The following is a 27220-nucleotide window of genomic DNA, read 5'->3' on the forward strand; positions in this document are numbered from 1 at the left end:
ACAATTTTTCCCTCATTTTTGGTGGCTGATAACTGAAAAGGAATCGCCTTGTATTTGCCATATCTGTACCAAACCGTTGAAAGGGTCTGCAAAACCTCCTGGGAGGCCTCCTGCAAAGATTGAGCAGCCTGGAAAGCCGGTTGAAAAGATTCGGCGACATCGTGAGTATCCGTCTGACCTTTACTTAATATAGAACTATATCTAACAATCTGAAAGGTCGCACCAAACTTGAAATGGCAGCCTTCAGGGCCAGTGAGGAATTAAAAAAGAGTTCCAATTCAGAAGCGTCTCCTGGGCCCCGGAGGCCCGGCCGCCCCCCTAAGTCTGAGACGTTGGCTCGTTCAATGGTGGAAGTGCCCACTCGTCAGAAGTTGCCCTCTAAGCCGAAGAAGTCCAAGTTGTCTCCTGACGATGAAGGCCCTGACTACTGGAAGATCCATATTATGAAGCTGAAGGAGAGGGGAACTCTGGACGAAAAAATCGATCATTCTATGAACATCGACTGGGTTCTCACCCACGAATACCTGGCTGATTATTTCGTCAAGTTGCAGGTTCAACCTGCATTTATTCCACGCCGAGGAGAAGTTGTCCTCTGGGTCCCCTTGTTCTCTGGTACACTGGAAATCAAACCCGGCACCGATTGCTGGCATATGCGCAGTGAAAACGGAGACTGGCTGGGTTTACCTCAATGGCGCGCTGGAGTAATCACCCAGGCTCCAGAAGAGCCAAGCAATTTTTTCGACATCGCCCGTATCACGAAAAAGAATGATTCTTCTATGAGCTCCTGGGGATATCGTGTCGAGACACTCCCAGACCCGGTCGGAGACGACAAGTCATTCTCTCTTCAATACACATACCTCCCGCTGAGCTTCATCAAGCCATTTGGTTCATTTACAAAATTCTTGCAAAAGAGTCCCTCTTCACAGCGCCATCCATCCCTTGAGCATGCCATGAGAACCATGGCATCGTGGAGTCTTCTATCGCATGTTCGTTTCAGCGGCACTTGGCCAAATGCTCAGATCGATAGTAACGGAATTTTCATCGGTCCGGATTTAATTGCTATCAGGGATACAGTGCGTTTGAAGCCCTTTGGGCTGAAGACAGCCTCACTGACCACATACGACCCCGTTGATGTCATGGTCGTTGAAAGAATCTGGCTAGAGATGGAAGGATGTCACGAAGATCCCTATGATCCTCTTTTGGCGGACAAAGTGCGACCCATGCTTGCAGGCAAAGTTTACACGCGTGATAAGGACCGCCTGCTTCGCCCGATGCCATTTGACAAGGACCCACTGGAGAAATTAACCGACAAGGACTTGCTCAACGCATTCTCCCAATCTGATGAGGGAGACTGGTATCGTATCGCGGGTGGTCGCACCTGTGCTGTCTCCCAGGTCATGGTTCTGGGTCGATGCTACGAACCAACCGCCAACCTCCTCCTCTATGGAAATGCTCGGCTCGATTACGACCTGAACGGCGTTTTGAGTGGGCGCCTGTACTCCAACCAGACCGACGAGCGTATCCCGATCGAAGGCGATTGGTTCTGGGGAGACAATCGCGTAGAAACCCTGGGTCTCGCAACTATGAACGGAGTCGAAGTTGGGGAAGCTGCCGAACAGCGGGAGCACCCCAGGAAATGGCAGGCGATCCTGAAAGTCATCAATGGTACCTTTACGAATGATGATCTGAAGACCGCTGGCCTCAAAGACACCAGTAGCAGGGGCCACCCTTTGAAGCAATTTGCCGAGGTCAGCAAAACCAGCACCCTCGTTAGCTCGAGTCTTGGTGAGGTTCCTGCAACCGGCAGTGAAGATTCAGACTTTAACATGTCCGAGTCAGAGCTTTTGGCCTCAATCCCATTCAAAGGTGTCGTCGATGAGGATGGCCAACGAGACTATCAGCCCAAGTAGGGAAACGGGAATATTTGATGGGTGTCGATGAGATGATATGCCGCTGTGAATGGGCCAAGCTCGAGATTCACTTATACGGAGTATCAACGATTCTGATGAGAGCCTGGAGGGGGCTAGCCTGGCATGGCTAACATCTGTTGTGATTCATGACCGTTATGTAACAACACTCCATACAACAATATTTATTACATGTATCAAGTGGATTAAGTACCTGGATCCAGACTCAATAACCTCGTCAAAGCATTACAGGATCATATATTTTCTACCTACACAAGTAAAAAGAACCTTGGAACTAATAAGTCCTCTGCACAGTAGCCCTCGCAAACTCAGCAAAAGACAAGCCAGGCTCAACCTCCTCATGCAAATTAGGCTGGGTGAAAACCGCCAAAGTATTCCTAACAATACGAGACCCCTTAGCACCCTTAGCACCCTTCACGAAATGAGGTACAGCCCTGAACTTGCCACGAGTAATAAGCTGCAAAGCCTCACCAGTCTGGAAAGCGAGACAGTCCTTTGGAATATTGACTTTAACAACATCGCCACTGCGGGAGTGAATGTACAGACCAGCCGAGGGATCAGGCGACTGGGACAGTTCCTGTAGAATGTCTGAAGAGTCACGGGTGGGAAGTGTAGCTGCTTCGTCTAGGAACATAGCCGAAGTAAGACCGGTTAGACAGCCGTGGTCAAGATGCGTAGCGCACCAGTCATCATCAGATTTCTTTCCGGGGTCTTCATCATTGTCAGAAGGGAAGTAATGCAGGAGTCTCGCTTTTGTCGTGAGACTTCCCTCCACAACGCGTTTCAGGTAACCGGGGGTGTAGTCCTCGATATTCGCCTCTGCATAACGATCACACGCGTCAGCAACGAGAGCTGCAGTCTGAATGATCAGAGAGCATAGATTCTCAACGCTAGTTCTGAATGTAGGCAGCTTCTCCTGAGGTGGCCAGATATTTGGTGCTGTATACTGCGGCAGATCGGGAAACCCGTCTGCCGGCGCACTGTCTAGCGATGGATCTTGATAGAAGGCGCAGTTGACGTAGTATGAGCCTTTCAGTGTGTCATACTGGCCTGATTTGAGCGTTTCTTTGCCACAAGACCAACCGACTAGGTATTTGGATTCAGGGCTTTCTAGGGATTCTAATGCTTGTTAGGTCCATGTCGTAAGTTGTGATTGAAGGAGATATATATACCGAGTTCGCTGTCCGACAAAGCTGCAAGGTTGGATGCATTGGAAAGAACCTGTGCACGCAGCTGGACGAAATGCTCAGGTAGGTCTTTTACCACGATTATTCCCAGTGAAGATGGACCGAAAGCTTCAGTCAGAGTCTCGAAGGAGACGGATCCTGTTGTAGGTTAGTTTAATCTTTGTAGAACTTGATAGAGGCTTATTTTTTATTTTACCATTTTCAAGATCTTTTAGACTCACAGTGACTGCTTGAGCCACAGTTGCTTCGTTTGTAATCATAGCTTGATATTTGCGAGTAGAAGCTTTAGAAGGTGAGATGATTTTCCCCACTTCAAATAAAAAAAAGTTCGACGATAAGCCCACTAGTTGAGATAGTGCAAATCGGAGTTCGCCGTCTAGATCTTTGATAAGAAGAGACTGATCTAATTGATTGTTCTGACACTATCTTACACAGACGTACATCCGATTCTACTCAATAGTAGAGGTAGTCACTCTACCAGGCCTTGTAACTGCTCTCAAGTTACCAAAAGCCAATACATCACCAATACGCTTAGCCCCAGTAAACAGCATAACAAGGCGATCAATTCCACATCCCCAACCACCAGTAGAAGGCAAGCCCCACTCCAGCGCTTCAAGGTAACTCTCATCGATCTCGCCCGCTTCACCAGCAGCATGACTAAAGCGCAGCTGATCCTCGAACTTGCGGCGTTGCTCGAAAGGCGAGTTTTCCTCTTCGTATGTATTCACGATTTCCTTGCCCTCGATGAAGAGCTCACCGCGCGCAGCGACAATCTGGCCCGTTATCGGGTGTGTGAAGGATTTTGAAAGCGGGGAGAGGCATTCTGGTGGGTTGATTATGAAGGTTGGGTCTGTGCATGTTGGTTCGAGATAGGTGCTGCATAGTTCGTCAAGGAGACGGGGAAGGGTGGCGTCTTGTGGGAGAGGGAGGGAGAGGGTGTGGAAGAGTTGTTGGACCTTTAAGAGGGCTTCTGGGGAGGCGAGGTCTGGGATTTGGTGGCCGATTTGGTCTTGGATGCCGGTTATGAAGTCGACTCGGCGGAATGGAGCTGTGAAGTTCACTTTGGTGGGTTGGAGGATGCCTTCTTTGTTGAAGGAGTCGATGTGAGAAGCCATGCCGGATAGAAGGTCTTCGGTCGTACGCATGAGGTCTTCGAGGTTAGCGTATGCCTGGTAGAACTCGCAGGTGGTGAACTCAGGATTGTGAGTCTTGTCCAGGCCTATAATCCGTTAGTTATATTACTAAATCGATTTCTGAATGTCACATACCCTCGTTGCGGAACGATGGACCGATCTCAAAGACTCTGTCAAATCCACCCACTACCAATCGCTTCAGCCATAGCTCTGGTGCGATTCGCAGAGACAGCTCACGGTTTGGGAACTCGGTGGCAGATGTATTAAATGGACGAGCAATGGCACCGCCAGCCCCAGACCCAATGATAGGAGTGCTAACCTCCATGAAGGACCGGTCTACAAAAAATTGACGCAGGTACTGGATCAGAGAGGCCCTAGCACGAACAATATTTGCCGCCACTGGATCGGCCAGGAACTGAACATGGCGAGGATACGGTGAGGTCTCGTGTGTGCTATTATGAACAGGGACATCATGGAGACACGGCGCAAGCAGCTTTGGCATCTCAGTCACGTCGACAGTGAGCTCACCGCGGCCTGTCCGATGTGGTTTACCGATTACAGCTGTCAATGCTAGTTAGTCCCTAGACGTCTCGAAAAAGACTCAGCAGACATACAGAATGCATCACCGCGACGAAGTAGACGGGATAACCTCTTAAATTCCGCGGGAGTGACGGCATCGAGCTGGCGCTTGTTGCACATGACTTGGATTTTATGGCCATCTTGCATGATATCGAAGAAAATCAATTTGTTCCCGGCAGTTCTATAGGTACGAACCCTACCTAACTAAATCTAAGTACAAGGAATATGAAGGAAACGACAGGCGCGACCTACCAGAGACGACAACCATGCCTTCTACTGATTCATTGTTGGCCAATCCCGCGAACCGAGAACTAAACTCGGCGCAGCTCAAAGTGCGCTGGTCCACGGCTAAGCGAGGGTAAGGGTTTGCCTGGGCATCCTTGACCTGGAGCACTCGTTCCTGAAATGCCTTTTCAGGAGATGAAGAGGAGCTGCCATTTCTGGTTTGCTTCAGTACTGTTAGTCGGGATCCTAGGGGGGACTTGATATTGGAATAATGGAGGCATGTTCTTGAACTTGAGATTTGGTCAGCTATATTCAGACCAAGTCATCATGATTGAGGTAGATGAGAGGATGTTTTGATCAGTGATTAAATCCAGTGCGTTCATGTTCTCCGAAGAGAATCAACTGCAGCGGTTCTGAAGCAGAAGGGAAAATCATCATAAAAAGGAGGATGGGAAGGGAGAATAACGTGAGAAGGGGAAGAATCCTACCTGTATCGTAAGCCCTCCAGGCTCAAAGCCCACCGAGAGCGAATTGAATGCATGGAGGGAAATCGCAATTCACATTGCGTGGACGAGAAGGAAAAAGAAGAAGAAAGGGCGGAAGAAAAAAATAAGAAGGGAAAACTCGGTGCGGTGCGGGTGGTCCAAGCTTCCGACCGCAAGACTTTCCGCCTTTGCCCTGATACTTGATACTGCAACTCCATCGTAAGTAATATCCACTCCCATCAACAATTCATTCTCATTTATTATTCCAGATTCAATACCATCCCCCAATACGTACAACCTCATCCACAATGTCTTTCCTCTTTGGTGGCCAGCCCAAGTTGTCCTCGGAGCAGAAGATTGCTGCCGCTGAGACCGAAGTCGAGATGATCGCAGACATGTTCACCCGGTAGGCGCTTATTGAAGAGGTGCAATGACTTATTGTCTGCCTCGTTAAAACTATACCAGGGGTTTGAAGCTAACTGTCCTTCTAACTAGCTTGACCGAGTCCTGCAATAAGAAGTGCATTCCGGCTGATTACCGCGAAGGTGACCTCAACAAGGGCGAGTCCGTCTGCCTGGACCGCTGTGTGTCCAAGTTCTTCGATGTCAATATCAAGGTCAGCGAGAAGATGCAAGGCGATGCTGCCGGAAAGCAGGGTGGCGGTATGGGCTTTGGCATGTAAAGTGACAATGACCTCGAAGAGAGCTTGCGCTGTTGAATGGATTACACGAAGGGTCGTTGTATGATCCTCACATCCACTGAGCATGCTGGCATACTACAATCTCACTTTTTTGTTGGGATATTGATTGGTTTTTTAAACGTGATGCACGTTTATATCACATTTGGTTAGTAGGCGATGAACGCCGATCTATCTATGTACAATAGGGGAAAAAAACTGGAACAAAAATGGGAAAAGAAGGACAATCCACAAGGTCAAAATGAATATTGTACAGGAATTTTCTCATATCATTGCGCAAAGCCGAAGCTGCGTCGAACCCATGTCATCCAGGAAACACTGTGCTCTTCCTCTCCCTTCAGTAAAGATTTGAACCTGGTTTCTACGTTGACAATATGTCGTTCGAAGTCAGACAGGCCTTCTTCCATGTCCTCCACTTTAGATGCAAGCACATGTAACTCATAGTCGAGTTTCGCCCCCAGAAGTTCAACGCGTTTGACGCTGTCGTTGAGGCCGGAGTGCTCATCCATCAGAATATCATTAGATGTATCTTGAAGGCACTGATAGTCCTTCATTCGTTCCAGGTAAACAGAACTGAGTTCTTCGTGTCGGTCGTATAGCACCTGGTTGAGATCCTCCACAGCAGTCACTTGCCGCTCAACCCAGGGAACAGTGAGCTCACCCATCTTGAGAATTCGGGAACTAGAAATGCACAATTCTGACGCCATGATTTCCTCCTGCATTATGGCCTCCTCAAAATTTGCGGTTTCTTTTATGATTGGCTTTTCACAGATGGGATTCCAGTGAAGCACCACTTCTTCAACCCAGCTAAAGGACAGGTGCCGAGGGCACATTTCATCTTTCCGTTGGGAGAAGGTTGCACTGTTCTCAATCTGCTCACAGCTCTGTGATCGTCGAAGAGCTAGCATAGCTAGGTCCGCGACTGACTCGGTTTGATCGCGATCCCCCTCACTCGAACCGGTGGTGGACCGGGACATAACTCGCTCTATATCTGACTCGTCATCTGTAGCTGCGTCAAACTGCGGGATATCCAGAAGGTCTTGTTGCGGGACGTGTAGTTTGTCCTCCTCTGGCGGTACGGACTCGATGTGAATCTCGGGAGTCTTTGCGTCCGAACTCGATTCAACTACAGCAGTAGGTTTAGATCTACTCTTTCGGTCATCATCTGGTCGGGGTTCTAATTCCTCGCCCGCTTTCGCATCTGGAAGATTGGACCCTGTTCTCGACTGAACCGCCGACAACTCTGTGTCGCTGTCGATGTGAGGGTTGTATGCAGCATCGTGTGTCAGTTCGATACCCTCTCGCGAGTGCTTGTTGTGATGTGAGCGAAGACCGGGTAGTCCGACTGCATCTTTGAAGCGACCTAGGCCAGCCCGTGCATCTGAGACTCTCTCACTTACGCCCTTCCTCCGATGTTCTTTGTCTTCTGCGGGTAGTGATTCGGGTGCCTTCCATTGCCTATTAAGGCCTGAGGGCACTCGCTCAACCTGTAAGTCCTCTGTTGAGTGCTTCTTCTGACTCGTCCAGACATATCCGCCCTGATCGTCGGTTGTGAACATCATATCTGTGCCAGGCCCCTGGGAGAATTCCTGCTCATTGCCATGCTTGCGCGACTTCCCCAACCATAGCCACTTTGCCCTTGATCCATAAACGTACTGTACAAAGATGTCCAGATCCAGGGTTTCAATATCTCCGACACCACCTTTGTCACGTCCACGAACCATACTCATGACCATCTCTCCTCCCTGTCCACTAAGCTCGGTCATGGTTGACTTGACAGCATCCGTCCATCCTTCGGTATTGGCAGCCCTTGCTGTGGCCCGGTGCAGTCGATCCAAGGTCTGTCGATCAAGATTGCATGACCGATGCATCCTCTGCGCTTTCTGGAAATTAGAAATGCCTCTTTTGAGGTTGTCAATGTCAAAAGCGTCCTTGCCGACCGGGGCACCGCAAGCATGTAGTCGATTTCGAGCACCAAGAAGAGTTCCTAGCAAAGCTGCGACAGTGGTTGGCCCTAAGATACCATCACCTAGTTCGATATTGTACAGATCAGTACCTATATCTGTCCACCAGTCCCTGATGGCCTTCTCTGTTACATCGCAGAGGAGACCGTCTACATACTCCGGCGCGAGCTTGCCAAATATCATTAAGGCAATCTGACACTGCTTGACCAATTCCACGACTGAGTTGTATAGGGGAACGCGTTCGCTCGTTCGGTATAGCTGATAGAACTTCGCTGCGGTGGCCGGCACGGGATCTTGAAGCTTGAGGCCTGCGCGACCAGCGCAACCAAGCCGTTTCAAGTCTTCATTGACAATGAAGTCCTCTCTGTGTTTCTTGATATCGCCTTGGGGCACCGGAATCACGGTCAGCGCTGACGGAAACGAGCCCAAGTCAGTCACCATGACTGTGCCCAGAGGCGTCTCCTTTTTCCGAGCGTGGTACTGCTTCATAGCGTTGAAGTACATCTTCAAGCGAGCCGACCATGTTTCTTCATTTGTAGGAACAACCAACACACCCACTATAACAGTATGTGACGGATCACCGGTATAAGTTGATATGACGAAGGTAGGATGAATGCGCGAGCAGGCCCATTGCTCTACAATGTAGATTTCGTAGCCCTGTAGGGTACAACGGCGGTGAAGGATATCTGTGGAGGGGTCTTCTTCCAGGTATCTCAGGGCAACGGGATCTGTAAAGACGAGTCTTTGATGCGGGCGCTCAGGACCTTTTATGGATGCAGGGCTTCCCCTGATGGGATCAGATGCCTTTTGGGAGTCTCGACGATCCAACAATGCAGCTGGAGTGCTGGCCTGCATAGCTATTGTTCAATAGACAACACCCTCTTTTAAGACAGGCCAAGAGAACAGATAGTAGATAAAAGGGAGAGAAGCATTGAGGGTGGACCACACCTTGGGTGGGACAGTTAGAGGTATACCACGGTAGCAGTATATTGGAACAGCTGTTGAGGCATATTCTAAAGCACAAAAGGATATAAGTATGAACAAAGAGGTAAAGACCTGCGGAGATAACAATGTCTACTGAACAAGCCGAGGCACAGGTAGCGACGTCACTGAAATAGGGCGGTGAGCATGAGCGGACAGTGAGCATCAATATTGCAAGTACTCAGTACTGTCACAACTTAAAAGACTAATCCAGTAGAGAAACTATCTGTTAGGCGCATTATTACACGGCGTTGGTTGCATTTCCGAGTCACTAGTATTTATTTTACTCAGCGACAACCTTTATCTCTCTTCTCCAAAGACAACCACAAGGGCTGAGCAGTAGTGAAAAGAAGACTAAAGAAGTGATCTTTTTTTCATCAAAAATTCCCCGACCGTCCGCTAGGACAGCCGGAAGCAGTCAAGTTGATAGTTTTCAACCAGCAAAAACACAATCTCGGATTACTCGTCACTGATATGCGTAAAACCCGTGCACTAGGATGAAGAAGAAAAGAAAAAGAGGTGGAAAGCTTGGGGGCAAGAAGGAGCATTTATACAGAAGGGAAAGGACGCTAATGACAAGCGAAGTTAAGCGACGTCGATCTATTGGTTAACCTTACATTCAAGGTATTTCCGAATTAGGATTAGTCTCTTGGCTATCACACCGCCCTGTATCATAAGGCACCAAGGCACTAACATCAAATACCTCGTAATATCGGAATGTCATCTAATGTCATTTGAATTTGAACTAATGATGATCATCTTTCCGAAGCCCTCAATACTTCTGATCCTCTAGTTTTGGATTTGCCTCTCTACTTTATGCACTGACCCAGGTACTACATATGGATGTATAGTCACATGACAATGGCGTATGATATGATGATTACCCGGAATTGGCGATGACCTCGGCGACTATTCTTTCACTCTAGATTTACTCAACGCTGCACACCAACATTTTCATTAATCTTATCTACCACCTTCCAGACATCTGTAATATTAAGCCTTTGACAGCGCCACAACCTAGTCTTCTAACCGCCTCTACATGGCCCCGCTGCGTTGATCGGGTGGTAATCTCAACTCCGCACCCGAAGCTCTGAGCACCCCCTCATCCTCCTCTTCTTCCTCCTCTTCTTCATATTTTGCAGCTTCTGACACCATGGATCTTGTGCAAAAAGAGAATGATCGTCTGCATAAACGACTGAAGGCTTCAGCAGGCATCAATAGTGTCCAGGCCACGATCGATCTGTTGCAGTCCGCTCGTGATGCCATTGCCTCTGGTCAGCATGTTCCCAAGTACCTCGGAGATGGACTCAGCTGAATCTCATGATATTGTGCTCTCTAGATCCAAACCAGGCCGCTATTACCCTAGCCAAGCTTCAAAATCCCGTCAAGGCGTCCTTCAACTCGATCAACGATACCCTTAAAGAGACCCATAGCGGTCTCAACAAGTACAACAAGTCACTTGATAAGGTAACTTCACACGCCAAAACTTAACACTAGATTTTCATCAAATCCTTTCAAGCCCAGATAGCTGACTTTTGTCTGATTTCTTAGCTCTTTAAAGATCGTCCTCTACCCAGTACCGAGGATGATGCTCTTTCACAGCAAGAACAACTCATCAACCGTGCTATTTCTATGCATCTTCTTCGTGAGGGCCAGTTCTCCGTCGCTGCTTCCTTCATCTCCGAAATTGCTGAACAAAAGCCTGTTGTGCATGCTACCAATTTCTCCCCACGCTCCCCGGAGCATGCCGCCAGCCTACTCGACCTGGACGAGGTCCCTTCCAACGAGATTCGAAAACAGTTCGCGGCCATGTACTATGTTCTGCATGAGATGAAGGAGAATAATAACCTACGACCCGCCATCCAATGGTCGCAAGAGAATCGGGAGGCGCTCGAGGCGCGGGGAAGCAACCTTGAGTTCGAGTTATGCCGGCTGCAGTTTGTATGGCTCTTCCACGGCGAAACGCATAACAGTGACATTCGGAATTGGCAGTCTGCTTTGAATTATTCCAGACAGTCTTTCCAACATTTGGTGCCCCGTTACCTCCGCGAGATTCAGCAGTTGACAGGTGCCATGGCGTTTTGTGCTAATCTGAAAGGCTCACCCTACAACCATATCTTTAACAACCCCTCGGCTTGGGATGATGTAGCACAGTCATTTACTCGAGAATTCTGCTCACTTTTGGGACTGTCTGCTGATTCACCTCTCTATATTGCTGCAACAGCTGGGGCTATCGCTTTGCCGACTCTTCTGAAGCTGCAGACGATTATGAAGGCCAAGCACACAGAGTGGACCAGCGAAAACGAACTTCCGGTATGGTTTCTCATCTGAATCCTTAATACCACTAGTACTGAAATGTCTTCAGGTCGAAATCTCGCTTCCACCCTCCTACCTATTCCATTCGATCTTTGTTTGTCCCGTCTCCAAAGAACAGGCGACCGATGACAACCCACCGATGATGATGCCATGTGGGCACGTCATTGCCGAAGAATCTCTCCGACGTATCAGTAAGGGAAATCGGTTCAAGTGCCCCTATTGCCCGAGTGAAAGCCACCCTAAAGATGCACGCAAAGTGTTTCTGTGACGGGTAAGCTTGAAGCGTTTCTTTTCTTTTTATCATATATTTTTAAAGCGGGGGAATTCGGACCATTCTCGGCGTTTAGGAAGGGAGTTCCCGGTCATATCATATCTTCTGTCTTCACATCTCTTTTTATTTGTGACGTCTCAGCTGTAGTTCTGCAGAACTAATGCAGGTTTCCACTCGATTCCATAAATTACCGCCACATCTCACCATGATCTAGTGAAGTTAATCACTTTTAATTTCCCAATCTTCTCCACTGATCCATTTATTTCCCTTTTGGCCCCGTTATTCCCGTGACCACGCGCTCATTTGGCGACTGAATTTTCCAAAGTCATGTTCTGTACGCGTTTCAAGCCTTTGTGACGCGTCAAGTCGTCCCTTTCCATTTCAAGTAAGATTGACAGTGGGTCCGTAGTTCATGTCTATACGGAGTACTCCGTACTGGCTTTGAATACCCTAGTCCTAGCTCCAGCATAAATAGCGTCCACATCCCCCCCCTGAGATGTTTCCGAGCTTCTATAATGTTCGAATCCTACTCATACTCCATCCCCAATCATCCCCAATCCTTCTCATGCTCCTCAGATAATTACCAATAAAGAAAAAGAAAAATTAAAATGTTCTCCAAAAGACCTCAAACACCAGGGGATCATTTTACCCGGTATCGCGCTTCGAAGATTTCTTCCGGTAATGCACGCAGAGCTATTCATGACATTACGAATGCGAGCCCCAGCTCCAGACGTCATCCTGTAGAGCGACGACGGAGGCCTCGGCATCCGCCAGATGTATCGTGAGTTCACGGCCATATATCGCTTATGGACATCTAGTATAGAAATGCGCCATGCTAACCATACCCTGTAGATCTCCGACACCTTCAACCTCTACAATCGTTATGATCCGTGTAGGTCCAGAGAAACGTCTCTTTGCGGCCCACGAGAGCATCATCAACGCATCGCCCTACTTCAGAACCCTATCCCAAGCACAGCCCCCATCTATCCCAACAACACACATCCACCACTCAGGCAAATACTTCAACCTTCCAGACGAACTTCCCGAAGTCCTATCCTGCATTCTTGAATTCCTCTACAAAGGCGACTACTCGCCCCGTCTCCGTCACAACGCAAACAGCCAAACATGGGAGCTAGAAGAGAACCAAAGCGAGAAAGAAGGCGATGGCGCAAGCCCCGGCGTGACAGTATACCATCACGGGGCTAAAGCGGTTATATTACGAGATACGGCCATATAGTAAGTCGGAGTCGGATTCCAACACCAACCCTAACCCTTATTCTAACAAATACTAACAATACTAATAATATCTAGCTGCGCCGCTGAAAAATATCAACTACCAGCTCTCCAACGCCTAGCCCTCCGAAAACAAGGCTTACACACAGGAATTCAATGCCATACAATTCTAGCCAGTGCGCGATACGCATACGCAAACACGCCAGACAACGAGTCGAAACTGCGAGCGCATTACCTTGCGCTGATGATGCGGTGTCGAAACACTTTCAAGCGTAGCGGGACTATGCAGGCTGAGATGGAGAAGGGTGGTACTAAGATGTTTTTCGACTTGTTTGTTGCGATGTGTAATTATATGGTATGTTCTTTCTTTCCTTGCCTTGGTTAGGGTTGGGTTGGTGAAGTGGCTAATTCTTTTAGGATGAGGTTTTTCCGGCCGATGCGTCTGTTTGTAGTTCTGCTACTGTTAAACGGCATAAGGTGTAAGTGACTTGGACATTTTATTGGATTTCGTATCATACTGGAAGGTGTTGGGTGGATTAAATGGGATATTCTAGGTTAGTGGCCCATGGTTAGGTAGTTTGCTCCGCGTTGCCGGCTATTCGTGTAGGTATTAATTGAAGCTTCTCAAAAGATGTCAAATATGTTTCCAACACACAAGTCTATGAAGTGTTACAGTAGAGAAGGAAAGCGTGATGTTCATGATGATTATATTCTATACTGGTGATGAATCGGTATCAATAGGTAGAAACTCCAGAACGACGAGATATCCATGGATCTCTTCAGCCGTCGGCCCTTGAAATTTGATTCGCTAATGCAATGTTTTGGTTAATATGATGCCAAGTCTCGTCTTCACACGCCGGTCCCTGGGAATGCGCTGTTATTCTTGCTCAGAACAAGGAAACCTCGCTCGCGAGCGATGTAACCTTTCATTAAGCCCTGTCAGAAATTTCATTAGCATATTGTTTATTTCCGCCGGTACTTTGATGGCTCACCTTGTAAATTAGGTTAGACAATAGACATTCAACCTCGTCAGTATCGATTGGGGTTCGGTTGGCATCAGGGGTTCCAATCCGTAGAGCAGCCGCAAAATGAGCTACCGGCACACGTGTACGCCGAACTGTGGGCGCGTTTTCTTCAAAGCCGCCAGCAATGAAAACCTTTCGGAATAGGTTTCGAAGAGCGATATCACGCCCTCGCTCAAGAGGTAGGTAAATTCGTTGCTTGACAAATTCTGCCTCGCCAGCTGCCATGGCCTCGTCAAATTTGATTAAATCACCCTTGCGGATACAATCCGACAGGGGACGGAATAGTTTTTCAAGTCGGGGAAATGGAGCAAGAAGTGCTTTACTCGGGAGTGTATGCGTGGTGACTAAATGGCAAGGGATGAGGTAAAGAAGAATCATCCTAAAATTCGCAAATTGATCAGTTTAGATCAGATTGTTCCGGGAAACTGGGTGACATACTCTCGGTTCTTAGGGGCATCCCAGGGGCACATCTTCCAGGCAAAACTAAGATGCTCTTCAGCCTGTCAATCTTGAATCAGTATGGCCTCACTTCAAGTCAAAGAGATCTTGTCATTACCTCAACATAATTCTCCTCCAAGAAGTTAATGAGACCAACGTAGAATTCAAAAGTAACGATATGGGATTTTGGGAAGGCTCCTAGAGCTGGAAGATCGTGTGACTGAGCCTTGAGAGCTCGGAGAAGGTTCTTTGTAAGGCCAATTGAGTCGATCTATTAGGAGTCAGCATGTGCTAAAATGTTTCCAATGGGCTGTCTCATACCTTGAAATAAGTCTTCAATAACAGATTGGTAATATTGTAAATACCCCACCTACGGGACTCATCAATTGGTGCCCTGGAAATTTGTCAGTAACATGGCCCTCTTATGAATAACCTAGGAGCTACTAACCGATCACTCAAGCACAATGTGAACATGCGGTTGAGGACACGAGCAGCTTCCTCTAAATTTTCGTGCTTTACAACCTCAGCACTATCTTCCCCGTATCCCATGGATGCTGTTGGTCCCTGAGATGCTGCTTCAACATCGGCCTTAATTGCATAGATACGCAAGTACTTGCCAACGGTGTACAAGCAAGGCAAAGTCCAGGCGGGGATACCACTAGAGTATCCCTTGATCAAAGCGTTGGACACTTTCTTCCAGGCATTGAAGATCCCGACAGCGGTTGCACTGGGGTGGCCGTCTGAATACCTCACTATTTTTACTACAGCTTCCCAGTATGCGGCAAAGATATCGAGCCAGGATTGTTGCTCAACAGTCGGTAGTCTCGGTATTTTGCCATAGAACTGGAAAAGGTGGGCATTCAGGTCGCGGGTCAGCTGTGTTGATGTGGTGAATCCGAGGAACTTGCGCAGTCGGCCGGGGTCACTGGGTGTCGGAATCGGGGTAAGAACCTCAGCAAGGCTGGTACCAGAGCCGGCGATATACGCCTTTCCAAAATCAGTGACAATCGTCATGATAGGCAGGCGACTGAGTTGGAACTTCTTAACAATGGAAATTGTGCAAAAAGCTACAAGGCTGGGGAAGGAAGTGAAGTATCTGCGGAGTACGTACTTTCAGTTGGAGAAGCAAAAGCAAGTGGGGCGCACATGTGGCTGATGGGAAGAGAAGATCTGAGTATGTAATCAAAGCGTGGCTGGTGAAATCAACTTGCTATACTATTCCGTAATAGGTTTAGTTCCAAATCATCCTCTCCACTCGCTTAACCGAAGGGCGGTAGCCCTAAGCACATTGCAACACACTTCCAGATTTCTCTCCCCCGACGGCCACACTAACGACTCAATCACCACAGCGACAATCACAGTCAGTACACCCCATTTCACATTTACGCTCGTTACTAACATTATTCTAGATGGGTGAGTGATTCTTTTTCCCCGATACTCCAATAATTTTCTCGAGACGACAACGGTGTGTGCAAACGGTCGGCGAAATACCCATACGACGCAATACCTATACGGCGCGATGAGGATGGAACAATTGTAACGACATGTACGACAGGGCTAGGACAAGAATGAGTCTCGTGAATTGGAAACACCATTTGGTGAAGAGATACTGCTGCCGATTAAGATCTACGCTTCAATAATATCTAATCTCGAAATTTTTAATATCGAACCGAACTACTCACAACACCTTCCGTTTTCCGTCTACAGGGATTTTCGCTCATCACCGACACACACCGTTTCGATCGAGAAGAGAAAGAGCTGAATTTACCAGCAGAAACAATGACTGACGATTTCATCTCAGGGCGTCTTAACGAGTACCAGGTCATCGGGCGTCACCTGCCCACCGAGGCTAACCCCACCCCCAAGCTGTACCGTATGCGCATTTTTGCGCCCAACACTGTTGTCGCCAAGTCCCGTTTCTGGTACTTCTTGGCTCAGCTCCGCAAGCTGAAGAAGTCCAACGGTGAGATCGTCAGCTTGAACGTGGTATGTGGCAGGAATCAATTTCAACACGACATCGAACAGGTACTAATTCACGCCATCAGATCACTGAGAAGCGCCCTCTCAAGGTCAAGAACTTCGGTATTTGGCTTCGTTACGACTCGCGCTCCGGTACCCACAACATGTACAAGGAGTTCCGTGAGATGTCCCGCACCGAGGCCGTTGAGGCTCTCTACCAGGACATGGCTGCCCGCCACCGCGCTCGCTTCGGCTCTATCCACATCCTGAAGGTTGTCGAGGTTACCGATGTCAACAGCATCCGCCGCCCCTACATCAAGCAGCTCCTCAGCAAGGACCTCAAGTTCCCCTTGCCCCACCGTGCTGCCAACCCTGGCAAGAAGCTCTACGCCTACTCTCGCCCCTCTACCTTTGCTTAAATGTGATGTTTCTGGGTTTTGGATTGGGAGTGTGTGGACGAATACCTACGTTATGGCCATAGCATGCATGAAAGAAATTGGTCGCACGGATATGGCCTTTTTGTACTCAGTTAAATGGGGGATGTCACTAGTCCCGTGTAGTGGCATCTTCAAGGCCAATTCTAAAAAAATTATCGGGTTCCATTTTGTCTTTACATGCCAGTCGTAACAAAATTTATGACATGAACAACCAAGAGAAGAGGCGTGTAAAGGCTCCCCCGCGGCAAGCAGTAGACCCTGATAGCAGTAGCAGTCACCAGTGATGCTGACAACTAAAGCACGATTATTCGGTGTTTTCAGGTTCGGACCCGAGCTTTAATCCGAACCCAAGCTCGAGCCCATCCATATAATGGCAACGCAGTCTCTCCATAAGCATAATTAATTGAACATTTAGCTAAAATAGCCCGGCACTTTTTTGATTGAAGGTCAATTCCTTACATGGGTATACAACGGACATTGACGCAATCAAGAATCATAGTACCGGTTGTTATTGCGTCATTCGTTGATACTAAAGCCGAGTAGTAATCCTGTGCGGTCCGAATTCTTCCTCAAAACAACTCTCCTACTCTCCCCTCAAAACACTTTATCCCCCGCCCTCTTTTGTTTCCACTTCATAACAAAATGTTCGCCCGTCAATCTTTCCGCAGCGCGCAGTCTCTCAAGCACGTGAGTCCCGAAAAACACCATCCCTGCCTATATTCCTCTAATCCTCTTTTTCAACAGGGCTTCCGCAAGTACTCCACCGAAGCTCCCAAGAAGTCCAACTTGACCCCCATCTACGTCGGTGTTGGTCTTGCTGGCCTCGGTGCTGGTCTATGGCGCTACTATGGTGACAATCCTGCTGCCGCTATTGAGCTTAAGGACCGCCCTAAGGTTTTTAACGGCAATGACTGGGTGGACCTCAAGCTCACGAGCGTTGAGGTTCTGAGCCACAACTCTAAGAAGCTGCGCTACGAGTTTGATGACAAGGAGGCTGTCTCTGGTCTTCCCGTTGCCTGTTAGTATTTTGAGGGGTGATGCATTGTTCATCTACTAACTTTTATCTCCAGCTGCTATCTTGGCCAAGTTCAAGCCCGAGGGTGCTCAGAAGCCCGTTATCCGCCCATACACCCCTACCAGTGATGAGGGTAAGCAATTATCAGCATTGAATATCTCTTAACATACCTAATTTTGGTCTTCAGATATTCCCGGTTACCTCGAGCTGGTCGTCAAGTCCTACCCCGGTGGCGCCATGTCCGAGCACATTACCTCCATGCCCATCGACGAGCGCCTGTCCCTCAAGGGCCCAATTGTCAAGTACGCCTGGACTCCCAACAAGCACGACCACATCTGCCTAATTGCCGGTGGTACTGGTATCACCCCCATGTACCAGCTTGCTCGTCAGATCTTCAAGAATCCTGAGGACCGCACCAAGGTGACTCTCGTCTTCGGCAACGTTTCCGAGGAGGACATCTTGCTGAAGAAGGAGCTCAATGAGCTGGAGAACACATACCCCCAGCGATTCCGCGCTTTCTACGTGCTCGACAAGCCTCCCAAGGAGTGGACTGGCGGCAAGGGCTACATCACCAAGGAGCTGCTGAAGACTGTGCTGCCTGAACCCAAGGAGGAGAACATCAAGATCTTTGTTTGTGGCCCTCCTCCTCTGTACAAGGCTATTAGCGGTGGTAAGGTCAGCCCCACAGACCAGGGTGAGCTCGATGGTTCCCTGAAGGAGCTGGGTTACTCTAAGGAGCAGGTTTTCAAGTTCTAGATTACCTACCCATGTAGAATATAGAACGGGTGCAGAAGCGCAGATATCTATGTGTACATTGATGCATCTTTTTTTAAGCGTGTTCGCTCCAAACCATCTTAGATTCGAAGGTTGGAAGGTTGGAAGGTTGGAAGTGGCGTGTCTATATCCGAAACATGAGGGAATATAACTGTATAACATGTTGCATCAATGAACTCTGTAACTATTAACCTTGAAGATCTCGAAAACCTACTGCATTTACCTGTCACCTGCAGTTAAGGTATGGATGGATCTACGACCTAAGGTTCAGATATTGCCAGGGTTCCCAACCTTCAATGTTGGTCTGTCAGTCACATGGGGATTCCAAGGTTGGGGGCAGTGCCCGGTGCTGACCCGCCAAATATATTGTGGTAGGCGCACCTGGGCACCTGCAACTATGAAGATTTAGCTCGTACAAAAAGTGGAAATATTCAAATTTAATAAAATTTAAGTGACGTGGAGTCTGGATTAGATCTTGTTCATTTTAAAATGGACAAACGACAATTTGGACGGCGCTTGAATAATGGATAGACCTCAGCTGCGTGGAGGTTTGCACCCGAGAGTAGGGCCTATTAGTGCCAAAGTGCCCGCAGGCCCGGGTACAACAGCTGAAACACTCCCCTAAAGTATGGCAGGTCAACAAACTCATATGGCCTAAGCCTAAAGTAGCCCAAAGTAGGCACGGGCAGTCTTCAGGCCGAGCATGCCGGGAAATTTTGGGGGTTTAGGGGACGGGGGCATATTTAGGTGGAGACCCCCCCCCCCCCTCTATGTGCGCCCACTCTTCACTTCTACTTCTCCCCGTGAAAAATTAATTTTCCCCCCAGCACCTCCCTAACGTTCGGTACCACCATGACTTCTCCCAATAACCAAGCCGAGGAGGCCACCGTCACCATTAATGTTAATGACTTGCGAGCTTCAAAAGATGCGGTATGCTCTAACCTCCCTTCCTTGCCCTTCTAATCCGGGGTCCCATCTCATCGCGCGTTTTCTTGCTGTTGTTTTCCTCCCACTTTTTCGCGCTTCAAACGCGTACCCGTAACCTCCCACTCCCGAAGCCCACAGAGAGCTTTGGAACCCCCATGCCCCACAGATGCCACCAAAGCTTCTTAATTTTCATGGTTGTCTTGACAACTTTGCATTTTTTCATCTTCAATTTTTATCTTATATGCTCCACAGCCAAAGGCTTTTGTACCGTCGAAAGTCGTCGGAACCTTGGAAGATGCCTCGGTACACTACTTACTGGAAGTATGCGATGCTAATTCTACTTTTTAGGTCCTTGTGCGCCTCATGGCCCTGCAGGCTTACATTGCCGATCTGACCAAGGCAACCCTTGAGCACTCTAACCGTCTCATCAGCGGTGATTCCAGCGTCATTGACCTCCCTCCCGTCCCAGCGGCGTTGAGCGGTCAATTTGATGCCGTGAGCCCCGTAATCCAGGCTGCGGGTAGCAAAAAGCGCAAGCGTGCCCCTGCTGACCCCAATGCTCCCAAGCGCGCTTTGACCCCATACTTCTTGTACATGCAGCACACCCGCAAGCTCATCGCTGATGAGCTCGGTCCCGATGCGAAGCCCAAGGATGTTTCCGATGAGGGAACTCGCCGCTGGAAGGCCATGGACGCCGTCACCCGTGCTGTAAGTTATCAATTTCTTTCACTGAATCGTTCGTATTCTAATTCCGCAACAGATCTGGAAGGATAAGTACGCTGAGAACTACCGCAACTACAAGGAGGTTCTGGATGCGTACAAGACCGACAAGGCTAAGGATGGCCCCAAGGCAGAGGTCGACGCCGACCCGGCTGATCAGCTGATGCTTGATGCCGGTGCTTCTGAGGCCGAATCTTCCATTTCCTCCGAGGCAGAGTCTGAGGAGGAGGAGTCCCCCTCTCCCGTCCAGTCTGTCAAGGAGAAGACTCCTCCTCGTAGCACTAACAAGCGCACCCGCCGCATCAGTGAGAACAAGGCCGCCACAAAGGAGACCCCCGCCAAGCAAACCTCTCCTGTGAAGAAGTCTCGTGGCAAGAAGGCCGACCCAGAGCCCATCGTGCCCGAGTCTGCCGCAAAGCCTGCGACTGAGACCAAGCGCAAGAGCAAGAAGCGCAAGAGCGAGGCTTAAAGTATGGACTCTTTTTATTTTCGGTGGTTCCGTGAAGACCAAGAGGCGCAACAGCGGTTTCAACTGTGTACTCTTTTTATCTTCGGTGATTCTGTGAGATGACCTGTGCTTCCTTTTATGTTTTATGTAAGGCGTTATCCTTGCGCTGGTTTTCGTTTTGATGTCAAAAGCTCTAAGTTGTCTTCGGGTACAATTTCGTTAGGGCAAAATCAATATCTCAAAAGTGCAATACTCTGTAGTAGAGAAGTAACTAACTAGTTAATAAAGAGTGTGACTAAGACTCCGCAAACTGTCAGATCCAATGGTTTGTTATCTCTTTATCTTTCGGGAAAATAAAATCACTCCCCGCATTCCAACCTCCCTTCTCTTGTCAATTCATGACCTATTCTTTCTACTCTCTGGGTAATCTCAGTCAGTTTGAAGCTCGGGCTCTACCGGTATCATGCAGCTTGTTCCGAAAGAGGTATGTAACCAAGTCTTGAGTGTAACGCATAGTTATGCTGAGAAACGTAGCTTGACAAGCTCACTATAACACACCTCGGGTTCCTGGCACAGCGTCGCCTTGCCAGGGGTGTTCGGTTGAATCATGCAGAGGCGGTGGTAAGTATGAAAATGTAGTATAATAGAAGAATGTGCCATTAATGGTCTACAGGCCTTGATCTCTTCAGTTCTACAAGAGGTAACTACATATAGACTTCCTTAATTAATACACCAATTGATCCTGACTCTACAGCTTATCCGTGATGGCCAATTCTCCGTCGCCGATTTGATGTCTATTGGTAAGACTATGCTCGGCCGTCGTCATGTCTTACCCTCTGTCGTTGCAACCCTGGTCGAATTACAGGTGGAAGGTACCTTCCTGAGTGGAACCTACCTGGTGACAGTGCACCATCCCATCAGTAGTGATGAAGGAGATCTTGAGCGTGCGCTATATGGTAGCTTCCTGCCCGTTCCCCAACGCGAAGCCTTTCCCGATCCGGATCCAGAGGACTTTGTGCCTGAGAAGATGCCCGGTGCTGTGATTCCGGCGAAGCATGCTCGAATCTCATTGAATGACGGACGCAAGCGTATTCGTCTGAAGGTTATGAGCAAAGGTGACCGACCAGTACAGGTGGGATCTCACTACCATTTCATTGAAACCAATCCGCAGTTACACTTTGATCGAGTCCAGGCCTATGGCTTCCGGCTAGATATCCCCGCTGGCACATCCATTCGTTTCGAGCCTGGTGATACCAAGACTGTCACATTGGTGGAGATTGCTGGGAATCGCGTTATCCGTGGCGGCAACAATTTGGCTCATGGGCCGATTGACCTCAGCCGTACAGAGGAGATTGTGACTCGTCTGCAGACAGCAGGGTTTGCGCATGTCCCAGAACCAACTGCAGATAGCGCATTGCTTTCCGGCTTTTCGATGGACAGAGAAGCCTACTTACGCATGTTCGGCCCGACTACAGGCGATTTGGTGCGCCTTGGTCTGACCGACCTGTGGGTGAAAGTGGAGAAGGACCTGACTAGCTACGGCGATGAGTGTACTTTCGGTGGTGGCAAGAGTATTCGTGATGGTATGGGTCAGGCTTCAGGACGTTCAGCCGCCGAGTGTGCCGATACTGTCATCATAAACGCATTGATAATCGACTGGACGGGTATCTACAAGGCCGATATTGGTATCAAAGACGGCCTCATTTGCGGAATCGGCAAAGCCGGAAACCCCGATGTCATGAACGGCGTACACCCTGATTTGGTGATTGGCTCATCTACAGACGTGATTGCTGCCGAGAATAAGATTGTCACCGCCGGTGGTTTCGACAGCCACATCCACTTGATCTGCCCGCAACAGGTGGACGAAGCCCTGGCCTCAGGTATTACTACATTCCTTGGTGGTGGTACTGGTCCTAGCACTGGATCTAACGCGACCACTTGCACACCGGGACCTCTTCACTTACGCCAGATGATGCAAGCGTGTGACAGCCTACCGATCAATATTGGAATCACTGGTAAAGGCAATGATTGCGGACGCCAGAGCCTCGTAGAGCAGGCCAAGGCCGGTGCGGTTGGTCTGAAGCTGCACGAAGATTGGGGCTCTACACCCGCCGCAATTGACAACTGCCTGGATATCTGTGACGAGTATGACATCCAGTGCTTGATCCATACCGACACATTGAACGAGTCTGGATTCGTCGAGCAGACCATCGGCGCATTCAAAGGCCGCACCATCCACACGTACCACACCGAAGGCGCAGGTGGTGGTCACGCACCAGACATCATCTCGGTTGTGGAACATCCCAACGTGCTCCCCAGCAGCACGAACCCGACCCGACCATTCACGCTAAACACCCTAGACGAGCATCTCGACATGTTGATGGTATGCCACCACCTGTCAAAGAACATTCCCGAAGATGTCGCCTTTGCCGAGAGCCGTATTCGAGCGGAGACCATCGCTGCTGAAGACGTGCTGCACGATCTTGGTGCTATCAGCATGATGTCCTCAGACTCGCAGGCCATGGGTCGCTGCGGAGAAGTTATCCTGCGCACTTGGCACACCGCGCACAAGAACAAGATGCAGCGTGGTCCCCTGCCCCAGGATGTGGGCACCGATAATGATAATTTCAGAGTCAAGCGCTATATCAGCAAGTACACCATCAACCCGGCGGTAGCTCAGGGCATGGCACACCTGCTCGGTAGTGTGGAGGTTGGCAAGATCGCAGATCTTGTCCTCTGGAAGCCTAGCGCATTCGGCACGAAGCCACTACAAGTCTTAAAGAGCGGCATGATAGCCGTTGCAAACATGGTATGTTTGAAAATGCCACATTATTCACTATCAAATTCTAACGATCTTCAAATAGGGTGATGCCAACGCCTCAATCCCAACAATCGAGCCAATGATCATGCGACCTATGTTCGGCGTATGTAATATCCAGCCCATATTTGCTTCCGCATTCAAACTCACAATAATTAGGTCCGTGTACCGAAAACATCAATCATGTTTGTCTCGCAAGCCTCCATAGATGAAGGCATCGTCCATACATACGGTCTACAAAAACGCATCGAAGCAGTAAAGAACTGCCGCAATATCGGAAAGAAGGATATGAAGTTCAACGACACAATGCCGAAGATGAAAGTTGATCCAGAAAGCTATGTAAGTTCCAGTTCCATTCAAATGACAATTAGATTTAGCCAGCTGATATCAACGCCCTTGTCAGACTGTCGAGGCTGATGGCATGCTGTGTGATGCTGAGCCTGCAACCGAGTTACCTCTCACACAAGCGTATTATATCTTTTAGAGTGTGATGCGAGTTGTGGCACTTGTATCACGGTCTCAATCATTGAAATTATCATTTAACAATGATTTTCTAGAGTTCTTTCTCTGGCCGTTCTATGATTCGATTCTATCATGTTAAGCAATGTCTCGATTCATGTACCACATCCATGGGGTGTCGAGCATTTGACATCATACTGGGAATAGGCCATAGCGAAGACGCTTACTGTTTATACATTGTGTAGCTATTGTTTGCAACGAAAGTGATTACATCTCTTGAAATGACTCTCTACCTCGTAATTAACCCCTTCCAATGGGGTTGTACGACTTCCAAGGTATGGCTGTCAAAGAGGAGACTGTCAGTCAGACCTTCCAAAAATCCTGAATCCAATCTCATTAAATCTCAGTAGAGATGTGAAAACCCCGAAATGGTATCATACAGCCAAACCCGAAACTCCATCAAAGACAAGGTACACAAGAAATAGATTAATCGTCATCATGGCTAAGAGCTCACAGCTCCGGTTCCTCTTGAGTATGACCACCAGCCGAGACGAGCGACACATCCTCCCACGCAGAGTAGGTTCCTCGTTGCGCGGCAATAAAAGCCGCCATACGGGCACGATAGCGAGCCATAACACGGTCCCGACCTCCTCGCGCAGGCTTCTGGGAATCAGACTCAGTAATAGACTCAGTCATAGACAATGATATTGTTAGTGTATCAGATAGCTGACTATCTTGCTGGAACCGAGAGGCAGAGTGCTGGCTGTGCGATTGCGAAGAATCTACGTCTCCTCCTTCGATCTGAAAATCGGCAAGGGTTGGTGAACTAAGCACTGCAGGCTGACGTTGTGTAACGGCTGTTCCTGAATCTTCTTCCGTCCATGAGGGGAGAGGGTCGATTTGCAATATTCCTGGATCGGCGTGTTCTTGCAGATAGCGGTGTGCCCTCCGAATGTCGTCACGGTTTGCGTGTTCTCTTTCTGGGGCAGGAGCGTTGGATTCATGTGTTGCTTCCATTGGTTTGGCTATGTCAATCATCTGCACGCTATGATCTGACTCTTCAGCCACACCGCTAGATGGTGTCGATTTTGGCGAACGATTTCTCGCATAGCGAGCTCTTTTACGCGTATGCTCTGTATTGTAATCCTCGTCCAGAGTCTCGTGCATGTGAATATCATGACTGAAATTATCGCCAGGACATAGATGGCCGAACAGACGTTCCATGGATACATTTTCGCTCCAGGAAGATTGATCCACTGTGCAAGGGTGGATATCATAAGGTTTCAAAGCGGTGACAAGCTCGCATAGCTCCTCATAAGATGAATGTCGTGAGTAAGGGAAGCGCTGATGATAGTTAGGATAGAAGGTCAAAACTGGGGAGGGTCAAACTCACGATCGTGTTCGGAAGATCCGCCTTATCGGCCCTTCTGTGACTGTTCAGATCGCTATCGCTGAGAATTGCCACTAGGCGCTCCAGAGAGATATTTTCTTCCGCTTGTACATCGAATTTATCAAGAGACAATGTTCTTTTCCCTGACTGGAATGCATCAGAGATTTTCTTTTGCGTCTGCAACAGGACATTTTTGTCAGTGATAAGCTGAAGACAAAGCTTCTCTAGCTCAACCAGAGCAGTTTCATTCGGCAGCTCCAGCTCGTGCGTCTGATACAAATCACCGATGCCACCGCCAGCACCAACTTCCGGTATTTCTGCACCATCAATTGAGCGATTCACGATGGGGACGATGTAGACTGTGTTGGGGCTGCGAGCCACTGGACATGATACACCAGGTTCACAGCTGTGTATCCTGCTAGACTCCTGGTCACTCAAGCAGCCGGCAACACCTCGATTACCCATGTTGAAGCCACAGAGTGCAGGTCTACCGCTAGAAGAGCCCGAAAGAGAGCGATAAAGTCCCATCTGATATCGATCCAGATGTACCTAGTCCGAGTCTCAACAAATCAAATATTTCAATCCAGTGATTTGCATTCTCTTACCGTAGTGTTCAGTGCTGCGGCCATTGCCAGCCATACCTCCTCATACCCGAATGTCCAGGCTCGAAAGTAGAAGATCGTGTCATCTGGATAAGCATCCAATTTCTGTAGTAGCTCTGCCAAGCCCTCGGCCTTGGAAGGAAATCGACGAAAGGGATCTGATGAGGCTGCAAAAGTGGTATCCAGATACAGCTTGTCCAACTTCTTCCGACCCAATGTGTACGGGATAAGGATGGGATGTCTCACCAAACCACTAACCCACCATGGTTCCGCTGGCTCTTATTAGTATTGGAATCACATAAAAACAGAAACAAAACCACTGACCTCGAATATCTCCCGTGTAGATGATTGTTTTGCCATCTCCCTCAATAAGGAACATCACAGCCCCGCAGCAGTGGTTCGCATCGAACAGAGTGACCCGGATCTTCCTCCGGGGGGTCAACTCTATTTCTGTCGGTGTATTCAATGGAATCGGACGCTGGGGAGAGTCAGCTGATTGTGCTTGTGAGGAGTGGAATAAGCACACACCAATAATCTCGCCAGATGCTTGTAATGCAATCGACGAGACTCCAAGATGCCTTTCTGAAAGTTCATCCGATGCGGGTACTTTTCGATCCGCAGTAGCAGCTGTTTCAGATCTAGTTAGTGGGTATCACCATTGGCCAACTCCCAAACATACTTCACGCGTGGCTTGTGAGCAGTAGATGAATGGGATTCTGAATGATTCCAGTCCAAACAGATGATCACTGTGGACATGACTGAGGAAGCATGCAAGTGGTGGTCGTCCATCAGGGGGTTTCCGAAAGTTATCAACTGAGTTTTGTTTAGTGATCAAATGGACATGTCACTTAGCGAATCACTTACTTTGAATATCCGGGAATTCTAGGGCAGTCAGTCCTGAAGAATGTAGAGGGAATAGGTTTACCTGTCACGATGCCATCAAAGGTCGACATGGATGTGTTGTCCCAGAAATAAAACCGAAATTAAAGATAAAAATGAATAAATCGAGGCGCAGGACAACACAGCATAACACGTTGGCGTGACACCACAGAGGCTGAAACTAGTGTTAAATTTCCCCCTCTTGATTTTATTTCTATTGCTTATCCCGCTTCCTTCATTACCCTTCATTCTCCCTATTAATCCCCCCATTTCTGGAGCTCCTTCCTCAAAGGTCCTCCTCCCTTTCCTATGCTTTCTCTTTACCTCTGA

General features: G+C 48.6%; 12 protein-coding genes across 12 annotated transcripts; 8 read left to right on the forward strand and 4 right to left on the reverse strand.

Moving 5' to 3' along the window:
- Positions 1-233: 233 nt before the first annotated feature.
- Positions 234-1910, forward strand: N7495_005076 (uncharacterized protein; the record flags this gene model as incomplete). Its single annotated transcript, XM_057207727.1, has 1 exon — positions 234-1910. The coding sequence occupies one exon, from the start codon at positions 234-236 to the stop codon at positions 1908-1910; it is 1677 nt and encodes a 558-aa protein (XP_057061501.1).
- Positions 1911-2202: 292 nt separating this feature from the next.
- N7495_005077 (Nucleic acid-binding OB-fold) lies at positions 2203-5356 on the reverse strand (the record flags this gene model as incomplete). Its single annotated transcript, XM_057207728.1, has 7 exons — positions 2203-3047; positions 3101-3253; positions 3312-3377; positions 3594-4334; positions 4384-4809; positions 4863-5027; positions 5080-5356. Coding segments are annotated over 7 exons (2673 nt in total), but the record flags the coding sequence as incomplete, so codon positions are not given.
- Positions 5357-5845: 489 nt separating this feature from the next.
- N7495_005078 (Tim10/DDP family zinc finger protein) lies at positions 5846-6219 on the forward strand (the record flags this gene model as incomplete). The annotated part of the gene is made up of 2 exons (XM_057207729.1): positions 5846-5943; positions 6033-6219. 2 exons carry the CDS (start codon positions 5846-5848, stop codon positions 6217-6219), a joined length of 285 nt encoding a protein of 94 aa, XP_057061503.1.
- Positions 6220-6503: 284 nt separating this feature from the next.
- On the reverse strand, positions 6504-9053 carry N7495_005079 (putative Sin3 complex subunit (Stb2); the record flags this gene model as incomplete). The annotated part of the gene is made up of 1 exon (XM_057207730.1): positions 6504-9053. One exon carries the CDS (start codon positions 9051-9053, stop codon positions 6504-6506), a length of 2550 nt encoding a protein of 849 aa, XP_057061504.1.
- Positions 9054-10332: 1279 nt separating this feature from the next.
- Positions 10333-11763, forward strand: N7495_005080 (ubiquitin-protein ligase RMD5; the record flags this gene model as incomplete). Its single annotated transcript, XM_057207731.1, has 4 exons — positions 10333-10453; positions 10519-10646; positions 10731-11492; positions 11545-11763. The coding sequence occupies 4 exons, from the start codon at positions 10333-10335 to the stop codon at positions 11761-11763; spliced, it is 1230 nt and encodes a 409-aa protein (XP_057061505.1).
- Positions 11764-12649: 886 nt separating this feature from the next.
- On the forward strand, positions 12650-13482 carry N7495_005081 (uncharacterized protein; the record flags this gene model as incomplete). The annotated part of the gene is made up of 3 exons (XM_057207732.1): positions 12650-13002; positions 13078-13354; positions 13417-13482. 3 exons carry the CDS (start codon positions 12650-12652, stop codon positions 13480-13482), a joined length of 696 nt encoding a protein of 231 aa, XP_057061506.1.
- A 366-nt stretch (positions 13483-13848) lies between these two features.
- csn12 lies at positions 13849-15476 on the reverse strand (the record flags this gene model as incomplete). Its single annotated transcript, XM_057207733.1, has 6 exons — positions 13849-13935; positions 13992-14403; positions 14463-14524; positions 14581-14733; positions 14784-14856; positions 14911-15476. The coding sequence occupies 6 exons, from the start codon at positions 15474-15476 to the stop codon at positions 13849-13851; spliced, it is 1353 nt and encodes a 450-aa protein (XP_057061507.1).
- Positions 15477-16241: 765 nt separating this feature from the next.
- Positions 16242-16840, forward strand: N7495_005083 (60S ribosomal protein eL20; the record flags this gene model as incomplete). Its single annotated transcript, XM_057207734.1, has 2 exons — positions 16242-16448; positions 16508-16840. 2 exons carry the CDS (start codon positions 16242-16244, stop codon positions 16838-16840), a joined length of 540 nt encoding a protein of 179 aa, XP_057061508.1.
- A 660-nt stretch (positions 16841-17500) lies between these two features.
- On the forward strand, positions 17501-18629 carry N7495_005084 (cytochrome b5 reductase family protein; the record flags this gene model as incomplete). Its single annotated transcript, XM_057207735.1, has 4 exons — positions 17501-17545; positions 17603-17876; positions 17929-18006; positions 18061-18629. The coding sequence occupies 4 exons, from the start codon at positions 17501-17503 to the stop codon at positions 18627-18629; spliced, it is 966 nt and encodes a 321-aa protein (XP_057061509.1).
- Positions 18630-19499: 870 nt separating this feature from the next.
- On the forward strand, positions 19500-20763 carry N7495_005085 (uncharacterized protein; the record flags this gene model as incomplete). The annotated part of the gene is made up of 4 exons (XM_057207736.1): positions 19500-19577; positions 19827-19877; positions 19923-20282; positions 20335-20763. 4 exons carry the CDS (start codon positions 19500-19502, stop codon positions 20761-20763), a joined length of 918 nt encoding a protein of 305 aa, XP_057061510.1.
- Positions 20764-21205: 442 nt separating this feature from the next.
- On the forward strand, positions 21206-24044 carry N7495_005086 (urease Ure; the record flags this gene model as incomplete). The annotated part of the gene is made up of 7 exons (XM_057207737.1): positions 21206-21226; positions 21277-21363; positions 21416-21442; positions 21497-23551; positions 23607-23666; positions 23720-23899; positions 23964-24044. The coding sequence occupies 7 exons, from the start codon at positions 21206-21208 to the stop codon at positions 24042-24044; spliced, it is 2511 nt and encodes an 836-aa protein (XP_057061511.1).
- Positions 24045-24529: 485 nt separating this feature from the next.
- On the reverse strand, positions 24530-26964 carry N7495_005087 (uncharacterized protein; the record flags this gene model as incomplete). The annotated part of the gene is made up of 8 exons (XM_057207738.1): positions 24530-25363; positions 25413-25958; positions 26015-26283; positions 26336-26489; positions 26540-26638; positions 26691-26824; positions 26876-26893; positions 26937-26964. 8 exons carry the CDS (start codon positions 26962-26964, stop codon positions 24530-24532), a joined length of 2082 nt encoding a protein of 693 aa, XP_057061512.1.
- Positions 26965-27220: the final 256 nt, after the last annotated feature.

This window comes from Penicillium taxi (genome assembly GCF_028828555.1).
Source record: "Penicillium taxi strain IBT 34144 chromosome Unknown utg000004l_segment0_segment0, whole genome shotgun sequence".
Classification (NCBI taxonomy): Eukaryota; Fungi; Ascomycota; class Eurotiomycetes; order Eurotiales; family Aspergillaceae; genus Penicillium; species Penicillium taxi.